The sequence below is a fragment of the Schistocerca piceifrons genome, chromosome 5 (assembly GCF_021461385.2).
Source record: "Schistocerca piceifrons isolate TAMUIC-IGC-003096 chromosome 5, iqSchPice1.1, whole genome shotgun sequence".
Classification (NCBI taxonomy): Eukaryota; Metazoa; Arthropoda; class Insecta; order Orthoptera; family Acrididae; genus Schistocerca; species Schistocerca piceifrons.
Genome location: NC_060142.1, coordinates 48,839,327 through 48,852,220, shown reverse-complemented (window position 1 = coordinate 48,852,220; position 12,894 = coordinate 48,839,327). Strand labels below are relative to the sequence as shown.

The window sequence follows — 12,894 nt, the reverse complement described above, 5'->3', positions numbered from 1 at the left end:
GTAAAACACGATTTCCATTTTTGTTGTTATTGATCTGGTGAATCTAATAAAATCTGTCCCAGATGGATGAAAGACATAGTTTATGAGGACAAAGTCAATACACGTGAGGCATTACTTGCTCTCATTATGAATACAATAGACGAAAATAAGAACAACCCTGTGAAACTGAAACTAGCAACAAAATCTGTTCATGCACGTGCAGCTAAATGCATTGAACTCGGTGGAGACATTTTTGAACATTTATTGTGAATGTATTATTAATTTGTGTGTACACTGTAAAACTTCCTTAACACTGAGCTTTGCTTTTTCCGGTTTAACATGAATTCACTTGTGCTGTGGTATTAATAAAAGCAGACTATTTGACACATACAGTTTCAGCTAACGATATTACCATCATTTTTCCAAAATTAAAGTCTCTAAAACTTCTGTTAAAAACTGTGCAGTCGTCTGGAATTTAAAAAAGAAATTGGCCCAGTAGTTACTAAATTAAAAATTTTACGAAATTACATCCTTGCTTCTTTGGATGTTCTGGAAAACTACTGCATTTGCACGTCTGTGACATGTTTCATTAGGTTCACCAGATCAATAACAACAAAATAAATGGAAATGGTGCTTTACTTTAACCTCGTAAAGTTTTGCGTTGGCTTTTTACTAGCGAAGTTGCTAAATTTCAGGCAAAATCTATTATTAGCTGCAACTCCGTAACCAAACATTTTCAGACCTATGTTTATATGAACTTTTTCTTTAGTTTTACTTGTATAGTAACGTATTAAAATATTTGCTTATCTTCGTGAATCACCCTGTATATGGGCGACTCCTTCAGGGTACAATTGTCGATTTAGCAACGACGACGTAGAAGATTCATCTTCGGATATACTGAAGTATTTCCTGCAACTCGAAGCTCTTAACGGGACCGTCCCCAATGCAGACTGAGTTGCTGTGTTACGTCACTAAGCAGCAGCTAGAGGAATCTGTGCTGGTTCGTTATCAATTATTGTAACTGCGATTGACTATTCGCACAGAGGTGGAAAACGTTATCGTAGGTTGGGTTCACAACGCAATAAACTGAGGGCCATCAAATAGATCTTTTCCGTAAGCAAGAAAAATGGACGGGATGAATAGAAATGTTCTGAGGAGGGGGTCGCAAGACTGGTTGTAATCAGAAAGCTACTAAATATTCACTATAGAGTGGAGCAGTGGCGCCTAAAAATAGATGGGTGAAATTTCGGGTTGTGTGTGATAGGTTGCCTACAGTAGTAAGGGGTTTAGAGCCGTTGGACTAGCCGCGACATGGTACTTCGTGTAACTATGCTTGTTCTGGGAGAACCTTTACACGCGCCCTTCAGTCCGTTGCATGCCTTACATAGTCTTTCTCGATCCCCTCTCCACTGTTCTCAGTTATTAACAGTGTTTAATTTTGTGTGACAGCTCTTGACTCGAATGTCCTATAGTACTCGGGAAACGTAATGCTGGCTCTTGTATTAGGAGAATAAAAAGGCGCTGTTGAGTCTATTGGAAGACTCATTTTAACAACCTATTGTAGTGTCCCAAAATTATTTCCAACACTGTGTTGTACTAAAAGTCAGTTCTCGATTCCTGTTGTAATGTTTATCAAATTTACGTCATTTCTTTAGTTTCCATTTTAGGCTTAGGACGTTGTGAATATTGATCTGTAATAGGTTACTGTATGCTTGCAATACTGTAAATTAGATTTGGAAATTGGCGTTACGTTGCATTTGATATCCTTAATGTGGGAGATAATCGCGGGGCATCCACTGCAAAAGTAAAAACTTATACACACGTTTTATCACAATATTACATTTGAATAATTGCTTTACATGATTTGTTCTTTCAGAATGGAGCACCACTGTGGGAGGACCTTATCGCCAAAGCTACGAAGTTGCACACATGTCTGAAGTAAGTACTTCTGATGTTTATTTTTTTTTTCAGACTAAAAGGTAGTTTTCTGCTATCTCGCAGGAATAGATGAACATTTTCGTATGTTCACGAACTGCTGACTTCTTTCAGGAAAAGCTTGAGAAACATTGTAATAATTAATGCTGAGAATTCACGGCCAATAAGCTTCTGTGTACAGTGTGGTTAAAATAGATCCGGCCCCGATATTGCGCACTAATATTGAACATTAACCGAAGTTATAATAATGGTTATTGGGTTATGACGGTGTACAATGCGGTAAATACAGTTTGTTTTTTCAAACCCGTTTCACATTAATTTATTGAGATGTATACAAGCATTTTCAATTAAAAGCAGATTTTTAACTTTTATAGCGCGCAGTTGTACACACAAGCTACTAACAGTTCCAATCCTGGAACTTCATTGCACAGTGTTTGTAGCTTAAAAGTAAAATGGCACATTGTTGTCTTCGGTAAGAACACACTGTTATTCTCAAAGGACAGAAATCTTCAAACATGAAAGTGACATCGGGCGTGCTGCAAGGGGTGTGTTACAGGAGGAATACTTTTCACATCGTATATATGAATGACTTAATGGATAACTTTGGATGTTTCATGAGGCTTTTTCGGGGACGACGCTGTTTTGAATAGGGAGGTCGAAATGTTAGGAAATTGTAGGGAATGCCGGAAGAGCAATTTAAAGTGGAATAACCACGTAAAACTAATCGCAGGTAAGTCAGATGCCAGGCAGATTCATTGGAAAGAACCGTGAGGAAGTATGACCTGCACACGTAAGAGTTAGTGTATAAAATCTTGGTTCGCTCACTACTTGAAGATTGCGACTGGGATGCGTACTGATAGAGGAAGTAGAGAAGGTCCGAATAAGAGATAGGACTGATACAGGAAGTAGAGAAGGTCCAAAGGAGGGCAGCACGTTTCGTTACAGGTTCATTTAGTAAACGCGAGAGTTCCCAGAATGAGATTGGAGTGTGCGCTGATATGAAACTTCCGGGCAGATTAAAAGTGTGTGCCGGACCGAGACTCGAACTTCGGACCTTTGCCTTAGCCCACTCCAATGGCAGACGCAGCAAGAGAGGCTTTCTGCATCACTATGTGGGTTACTGTTCAAAATCTGAAAGCGTACGTTCCTAAAAGTCAATGTTTCGCTTTCACCTACGTATATCTTGAAAAAAAGGCCATGAACGTAAAATTAGAGATATTCGAGCTCACACGGAGGCTTACCAGTAAGCGTTCTTGCCGCGAACCATTCTCGACTAGAACAGGAAAAGGAGATCGACATTGGTACACAAAGTACCCTCCGTAATGTACGATGAATCGCAGAATATAGACATGGATGTAGAAGAATGTGTCAGTGCAGTTCTGACAGTAATCTATTCTGTAAAAGTGTATTCATGTCTGCATAACTATTGTTACATACCATCTACTTGAACATGCTAACTGTAGTCACGCTTTGGTATCTCTGTACAAAGTTTTTAGCCTCCATTATTCCCTCTTACGACATTCACGACGCCTTGATACTCAGGATATGTTCTAGCAACTGGTCCCTTCTTCTAGTCAAGTTGTACCGTCTTTCCTCCGCGATTTGATCCAGTACCTCACCAGTAGTTGTTAAGCCCATATCCATCTGATCTCCAGTATACTTCGTTACCACTGTATTTTACGCCACTACAGACGCCTCAGTAAATTTAGGTGGAACACACCTCGTGCAATGTAAATTGCATTTATTTAGTTCAAATCGACAAAATGTACAAACAAATAAAATAAAATTACTTGCAACTCAGGCAACAATAAAGATTACATTAAGATTGGTCTTCGAACTGATAATTTTCTGATGCATAATGCCATGTGCCTCAACATGACCCCATTTGGAGCAAAAGAAAATTTGGACTTCAATAATCCCAATATAATTTCACTCAGGAACTGCTGACAGATCCAAACACAGACAGGCCAGTTTGGAAGCTTCACTCATGCACAACAGAATGACAAAGATGTAGGCCCTTTCAGATAATGACATGACGCATACACGACACGATTAACGGGTATTGCTATATTGTCAGGATTCTCAGCAGTCGATCTTTTATTCGAGCGAAGTTTTCTGGTGCTGACTCCTAAAAGATAACTTGATTATCTCTTTTTGCGGTTTAGATAGCGTGGCCACGAAATCCCAAAGACCCTTTTCAGACAAGATAACTTGTCGCTATGGGAAACACAATCATTCGGTAGTTGCAAAATCTGGTCTTTAGCATGTGCTTGTATTGACGATGGTCAATCTGCCGCAAAGATTTTATTAATGATGTTGCACAAGCCTGTCTCTCCTGCACCGTAGTTCATTTCCCGTGACGGAGCCCTAGCAGAAATTTGACAGAATGGGAGAGAAAATAACTTGCGTCTTTTCCAAAGGACGTTTCCAAAGTTTACTTTAACGACCTAGTGAAACCATTGAAAATGTAAAGTTGGCTTTGAACTCAGCATTACACAACGTTCAGGAGAATAATTTTTAGAACTGTTTCTGATACTAATAAATACAGGGCTGAACATTTTCCCCTTTCCACCAGTAGATGGTTCTCAATTGAACAACAGTGAAGGTTTTTGAGTTTATCGACATTTTTATAAATATTGATTCTATCCATCTCCCTGTAAATTTCGGTTCTTTGTACCATCTTTACTGTATGGAGATATGCTTAGTACATTATTTATTTCAGACATCACATATCATGGTAATAGCTGGTTTCGGACTTACAGTCGCCATATTCAGTCTCTGGATGATTATTATATGTGCTTGTGTGTAAAATAAGCATGTCACGTGTCAGCCGCTCTTCTTCATAGAAAGAATGAAGTTACTTCCAAATTACATCTTCATTACGATAGATTTTTGCTCGTGGGAAACATTAATCACCTGCTTAGCTGGTAAGTGAAGTTGTGTTATTTTTTTCTCGTTTCTGTCCAGCTACCAGGATAAACAACGTAAAATGAGCCAGAAAGTTGTAGCTCCATCACATAAGGCCTCGATGCAACCAAACCAGAAAGGCAGAATTACCCTCATGTGACACAGTACTACAGAAAATAGCTGCAAACCTACAGCATTTGTAGTAGCTTTTTCTGCTAGTGTGAAACTTTTTAAAAACAGCTGGTGTCGTAAAGATTTCGTTTCCGTGTCACGTGTTATCATGTGGTATTTACAGTACCCTCGGAAATGTATTTTTGTATTGCCAGGCCGATAACCTAATTCGTCAGATACCCATACCATAAATGTGATGATGTATGGACAACCCAAACATTATTGGTATTACCTAGGTACAGTAACGTATAGGGACATACAAGCACGTCGGACAAATTTCCAGCGAGTAACTCCATGCACCTCCTGGTTTACAGTTACAAAAAAAAGTGTTAACCAGAATGTCCAAACAGTCCGCTGGATCTATACCCTGAACGCCTTGCGGTAGTTTCACTAAGGTTGACCCCTAATGTAAAGAGGTTTTCTTCCACGTAAGGTAATGAGACAAATATGTTTCAGGCACGTGGGTGGTCTACCTGTGAGAAGTTTGGGGTTCAGTTGGCACGACGACACTGCAGACAAACACCTGCCAGTCGACCTCTCAAGGCACAGGGTTTAACTTCGTGAATGAAACTTCTGGAGTGAAATGTCTTGTCGTTTAAACACAGTTGGGATTGCAGTTAATATGGTCATCATGCGAAAGACGCTGCTCTTTTATGATGACAACCAACGTAGCTTACAGACGGATACAATTCATGATGGTCTAAGCGTTGTTCATTTACGAATGTACACTGAAGCGCCAGAGAAAATGGTATAGACATGCGTATTCAAATAGAGATACGTAAACAGGCAGAATACGGCGCTGCGGTCGGCAACGCGTGTATAAGGCAACAAGTGTCTGGCGCAGTGGTTAGGTCGATTACTGCTACTACAATGGCAGGCTATCGAGGCTCACGTTAGTTTGAACGTGGTGTTATAGTCGGCGTACGACCTGTGGGACACAGCATCTCAGAGAGAGTAATGGAGTGAGGAGATTCCCGTCAGACCATTTCACAAGTGTTCTGTGAATATCAAGAATCCGGTAAAGCATCAGATCTCCAACATAGCTGTGGCCGAAAAAAGGTAGTGCAAGAACGAGACCAACGACGACCAAAGAGAATCGTTCAACGTGACAGAAGTGCAACCCTTCCGCAAACTCTTGCAGATTTCAGTGCTGGGCCATCAGTGAGTGTTAGCGTGCGAACCATTCAACGAAACATAATCGAAATGGGCTTTCGGAGCCGAAGGCCCACTCGTGTGCCGTTCATGACTGCACGACACAAAGCTTTACGCCTCCCCTGGACCCGTCAACACAGACATTGGAGTATTGGTGACTGGAAACGTGTTTCCTGGTCGGACGAGTCTCGTTTCAAATTGTATCAAACGGATGGACGTGTACGGATATGGAGACAACCTCATGAATCCATGGGCACTGCATGTCGGCAGGGGTCCGTTCATCTGATGGAGGCTCTGTAATGGTATGGGGCGTGTGCAGTTGGAGTGATATGGGACCCCGGATACGTGTTGATACGACTCTGACAGGTGACATGTACGTAAATATCTTGTCTGATCGCCTGCATCAATTCGTGTCCATTGTGCATTCCGACGGACTTGAGCAATTTCAGCAGAACAGTGCGACACCCCACACGTCCAGAATTGCTGTAGAGTGGCTCCAGGAACACTCTTCTGAGTTTAAACACTTCCACGGGCCACCGTACTCCCCAGACACAAAGATTACTGAGCATATCTGGAATGCCTTGCAATGTGCCGTTCAGAAGAGACCTCCACCTCCTCGTACTCTAACGGATTTATGGGCAGTCCTGAAGGATTCATGGTGTCAGTTCCCTCCAGCACTACTTCAGACATTCAGTCCATGCCATGTCGTGTTGCGGCATATTTGCGTACTCGTGGGGGCGCTATACGATGTTAGGCACGTGTACCAGTTTTTTCGGCTCTTCAATGTAGTTCCGTTAAATTTATTTGTACGGAAGTAGTCTGTTGCGTTGTTAGAGCACTCTGTTAATGCGTGGCCGGCTGAAACGAGACAGGGATTCGGTCCTCTTTATCCTGTAATTTACCAGGAATAGAAAAGGGACCTTCTGATAAATCTGTTTGATTTTAACGCGGGAAACGTTGTATATAGAGTAAAGATACATTACATAACGGATTATTAGATTATCGGTTCCAGTAATCGTCGGATATACAGTAGGTTTCTACAAAATCAGATGTGGAGTGGCTCGTTATAGAAAACCTCGTACTCCAACTTTTTTCGTAGAGTAATTGCTCAGATTTTAATTATCTTGACGAGATGCAAAGCCCTGAACTATTTCTGGTTAACTTAAGGGTCACACAGCTTTGGAAGTACTGCAGTTTTATTGTGATTAGTTCCATTTTGACGTGCGTTACTTCCAGCAGAAACGAAGTTCACTCCTTAGTCTGAAGGACGGAGCGTTCAATTTCACTATCTCATTAGCACCAAGAGCAAGACGTACCTCCATTTTACTGCTTAACTGTAAAGCTCACAGGTGGTAAGCTGTAATTTAGGAGAGGTTCGTAAAGCAGGCCGCAGCTCATCAAAACCACAGCGAAAATAACCTCGTTGGTACGATGGCGAATAAAAGCACAGTTAAGTCTGTGATGTGAGTCGGTCATGAAGCGGGTACCTCCGCAGTATAACGCACCAGGCCGCGGTCGGCAGGCGTCGCTTGTAGCTAACGGCGCGGCCCAATGCAGCCTCGGAACCGGTTTTCCAGACACGTGCTGCCCCGTTCGACTGTCCGTTCCAGTCCCGCTGGGGTTCACTGTGCCACGGAAATCTTCGTCACTCACTCAGCTAGCCAGCGTAGCGGTGTGGTCTGACCGTCCAACTGTTGTTCAGGTCGGGGAAAGATGAATTAAGTGCACAGGGTCTTTATAGGAACTGAAAGTTTCCCCTTCTTATCCGAATGATGTATGTCAAAATTCTCTACTGCAGGGCCTAGGTATTTAGATTATGTTCCAAAATTAGTCATGACGGAAATCATTTCCCAGTGCATGCAGGCGCCATCTTAATTTTTAAATTTCACTTAATACTTTTGAACAAATTCACTGAAAAAAATAACTTTTGAGGCAATCATATTTTCACGTAATCTGTTTAGTAATGCTCATTTCAATTTTTATTGATTTTTTATTGCTGGACTCAGCCATTATCTTCACATTATCTTAAAACAACGAAAGCCGCAGTAGTCAGATAATGTGAAGCCACAGTAGCATACGGAGCGCGGAATAGATGAAGTGGAAAGCGGTGCAGATACAGGAAGGTCACATACGTGTAACAGACAATGCAGCGAATCCACATAAACAGCAGTCTCTCTGCGGTGTTCTGCGTAATGCTTTTCAATTCTTCGTGTTTTGAAGATGTTACTCTCCTCATGTAATTGAATCTGCGCTCTTGTTCCACTGTGTTCGGTACCCTGTAAAGTTGATTTTTTGCTTTTACCGAGTAGAATACTGGGATGCTGTTACACAATCTGCTTAAATGTGGCTCAAGCTCAGTCAAACTATGAAAACATCATTTATGCAGTCTTTTCCTCTCACGAATAACACATCAGCCCGCCCACATTGCAAATTTCACAGAAAATGATCATTTGCGAAATATATCACGTGTTATTAATTAGAGATGTACCTTCACGCTGTCTTTTACGTTTCGGAACTGATTTTTCTTCTACTTCCTTTCGATTTCTCTCCCACGTGTAAGCTGTCCTCCATTGTATTCGAAAGGGAACAGTCATGAAGTCAACACCGCACTGTGAGCTGCATGATGAAAATAGCGGCGGGCTGGAGTGGCTGAGCGGTTCTAGGCGCTTCATTCCGGCACTGCGCTGCTGCTACGGTCGCAGGTTCGAATCCTGCCTCTGGCATGGGTGTGTGTGATGTCCTTAGGTTAGTTAGGTTTAAGTAGTTCTAAGTTCTAGGGGACTGATGACCTCAGATGTTAAGTCCCATAGTGCTCAGAGCCATTTGAACCATTTGATGAAGATGGCGGGAACAGCCAAACAAAAGAGCGGGATAAAAGCCCTGGCTGGGAAATATGTCCCGAACATACGTTTTGAACCGTCGGCTGCATTGTACATAACACGATGTGAGCAGATTAAGTTTTTCCATCACTAAGTTACTATGGGAAAGAATACGAAATGACCCGATCTGACTCAACAGCGTTAAAGAGCATAACGCCGTTGGCGTGAAAACGCATCATACTCTATTTTGAAATTTGTTGCATTTAATACATTTTGAAACGATGCCCCTCAGATGTATTCCAGAATACCGTTTCGGTTACTCTGTTGTTTTCCCGGATCGTGTCCTCAAGGTTAGACTGCCTTGAAGACTTTACCGTCTTCGACGCCGAATTGCATGCAATACTGCGGGTACTGGAGCAGATGAGACGTTCTTCCAGTGCTAAATTTCTTGTCTGTTCTGTTTGTTAGAGAGATCTCCTCCCTATACAACGTTTGTATCCAGCAGATGTAGTTCAGAATATCCGGAAAACATTCCTCCAAGTACAACGGCTGGGAGAGATGTCTTTCTGCTGGTTACTGGGGCATATAGTCATTGCAGGAACCAGCTGTAGCAGCCAAGGAGGCATGTTGTCATCCTGAGTTATTTCAGTGTGCCATCCCCCTGCATGCTGTAGTCTCGCTGTTGAGATCCCGAGTCTTGTCGGTTGGAGGATGAGTGGCTGGAAGTGACAGCTTCGTCTAATGAAGCCCACAGCGCGGCTGTGAGGTACCTCCTTCCAGCCACGTCGACGGGACGAGGTACTCCTTACTCGTCTCCATACAGGCCATAGCCCTATGGTGCATGGCTTCCTGCTCCGGCGAGAGGACCCTCCAGTGTTTGGTGCTTGTGGCGTACATATTACCGTGCGCCACTTTTTATCGGACTGTGTTTTATTTTCCGACCAGTGCGCTGCTGCGGATTTGCCGACGGATCTGCCCTCTATTTTAAGTAACGTTCAAACGAATGTGGTTAGAGTTTTAAGGTTTTGTCCAATATTTTTCCCAAATATTTAGGGGGTGGTGCTAATGTGTTAACAGGGTGACTGGCTCAACCACGTTTCTTGTAAGTGGTGAGCAGTTAAATTTCCCTATGCATGTCTTTTAACTCCTTTTCCGTTTTACTTGTGTTTTAATCACATATATAGCTACTTTTACTATTTTACGTTTTCGCGTACGTGAGATACAATGATTGTGTGGTCAATTAGAGTGCATGAGATTGTATCCAAATTCGTTTGTTTTACTGAATATAAGAGCGCTGATGACTGCCCACCCCGCGCGCGCGCCCCCCCCCCCCCCCCCCCACACACACACACACAAAATATCGGTTCTCTACATCTACTAAACACGCATTCATGTGAATAGTTCGTGCTGCTTTTCCCGTTCAGTCCTGAGCGTGTCCCTACCATGGTCTGTTTGGACCTGGCAAGATTCCAGAAGCGCTTCTGTAAATTGTATACGCCTGCTATCTATGTTATTTTATCAGGACCCTTGAAACTAAGATAGGAACTGATAAAGGGTGCCTCGTAACGGATGCGCTGCATTAACTTCCATAAAAGTCGGTCCACTGTCTGTCTGAATTGTTTAAAAGACTGTTCTCCATAAATGGCTGTAGAAGTCTTTGTTCTGCAGAGTAAAAACCTCTACGGCCAGAGCTGGAAACTGACGCCCTTTAAACAAGATTCGCTACAGTTTCAAATGGCTCTAAGCACTATGGGACTTAACATCTGAGGTCATCAGTCTCCTAGAACATAGAACTACTTAAACCTAACTAACCTAAGTGTTGTGTCTAGACAAGACAGCCTAGACACAATGAGAGGAAGCCGAAAGGCACGCGCTAAGCTCACGCAGAATAGAGATAGGTCTGCAACAGGATAAGTAATGAATGCTATAAAGAAAAGTACGTAGCTTCTGGAATACTTAACTTTAATCCATCATTTGTATATCGCTCTTGACGATACAAGTTAGACTCTATAGTTTCAGACAATATACTGCTAATGGCGCCTTGCTAGGTCGTAGCCATTGACTTAGCTGAAGGCTATTCTATCTGCTCTGCAAATGAGCGAGGCTTCGTCAGTGTGCATCGCTAGCTACGTCGTCCGTACAACTGGGGCGAGTGCTAGTAAGTTTCTCGAGACCTGCCGTGTGTTGGCGCTCGGTCTGCGATCACACAGTGGCGACACGCGGGTCCGACATGTACTAATGGACCGCGGCCGATTTAAAGCTACCAACTAGCAAGTGTGGTGTCTGGCGGTGACACCAACCTAAGGACATCGGAAACATCAATCCCGAGGCAGGATTCGAACCTGTGACCGTAGCAGCAGCGCGGTTCCCGACTGAAGCGTCTAGAACCGCTCGGCAACAAGGCCGGTTCGTTACAGTTTCCAGAATCCTTCCAGCAAGGTAGGCTACTGCTGGTTTTAACTTCTTCGTTCCAACTAACTCCTCGCGCACGCCATATAGTCGGCAGTTGTGTCATCGCTGTGCCTAGCGGCGTCATGCGGCTGCGATATGGAGAGGCATTTGGTTAGTACACCGCTCTCCCGGTCGTTCTGCCAACTTTCCAAAACGTGGAGCCGCCATGGTAAAAGAATTCATACGTCGTGATTCATGTATAATATCTTTATTTATTAGAACTAAATATCGTGTTATTCTAGCGTACGTAGTGTACAGAGTGCGGCACCGCCAGAACCCAACAGTACAAGATTTCAAGATTGAATAACTGAAATTCTCGAGCGTGTCACATTGCTTAAATAAGAAATAAGGTAACATTGCAAGAGTTTATCAGATGTAAGTCCGCCTCCATAGCTGAGTGATCGGAGGGGGTGGGTTCAATGCACCCAGTCTCATGGTGCCAGTTGAGGATTTCGTCATAGAAAAAAATATTCATACACAGTTGCTCATGTGGAGTAACTGTTTATTAGCACTAAATATCACATCCAGATATGTTTTTTGTTAAATTAACAAATGGGATTTCCTTCCTAATCTGTACTTATAAAAGGATTCACTAGATTAGCCGTCTGCAAAAAGTAAATAAAAATTCTGTACCAGCTGGCTTCACTCAGTGTGAAAAAAGTATTCATACACCACTAGAAGTTGAAATGTAGAAACGTCTAACCGAACAATTACAGCAAGGAACTCTTCAGAGGCAAGCCGCGCCCGCACCTAGTGCAGCTTGGTTCTGATACGCGCTTAATGCCGTGTAACAGCAGAATGGGCCGCAAAGGGTAGGAAACAACTATAGGTAAAGGGCAAATCGATATCTACCAACATGAAACGGGAAAATCATTTTTAAAAAAGCTGGTATTATTGGAAGATGCCGGGCAACTGCGAAGCGGATAAGATCGCGATTCAGAGAAAAACTCATTTTTAATTGCGAAACAATAGGTAGACAGCAGAAGCTAACGGAAAGATAACGAAATACTTAATAAGGATAGTCAGAAAAGATCTTAAATTGACAGTTTCTCCATTGTCTGCACATGATAATTTCGGGAGGGAAATCAAGCTGTTTCCTATATTTTAAGCAGTGCCTAGAAGAAAACCATACATCAGCGAAAAGAGCAAGAAATTGTGACTTGAATTTCCTCGAGAGCATGCAAGCTAGAACACAAGTTTCTGGGAGAATGTACTGTTCACAGATGAAAGTAAATTTAACATATTTACAAATGATGGCAGAATTGTGGTGTGGAGACGACCAAATACTGAGCTGGATCCCAAACACACCCAACCCACAGTAGAGCAAGGTGGTGGAGGAAGTACGTTGTAATTTTCTTTGTACGTATGAACACTTTCTTCCTCAATGATGTAAAGCGAGCTGGTACAGAATGTCTGTGTACTTTCTGCAGAAGGCTGAGGTTGTCCTTGTATCTCTTCAGATTAGGAAGGAGACCCCCAT

General features: G+C 42.6%; 1 protein-coding gene across 5 annotated transcripts in view; it reads left to right on the top strand.

The window, feature by feature from the left end:
• The window catches only part of LOC124798019 (protein MTSS 2), a 337,387-nt gene that overhangs the window by 15,274 nt on the left and 309,219 nt on the right, over positions 1–12,894 (top strand). For all 5 annotated transcript variants that reach the window (XM_047261225.1, XM_047261226.1, XM_047261221.1 and 2 more), the window contains exon 2: positions 1,856–1,917. In XM_047261225.1, the coding sequence (XP_047117181.1) occupies positions 1,856–1,917 (62 nt within the window). The remainder of the gene's footprint in view (positions 1–1,855; positions 1,918–12,894) is intronic.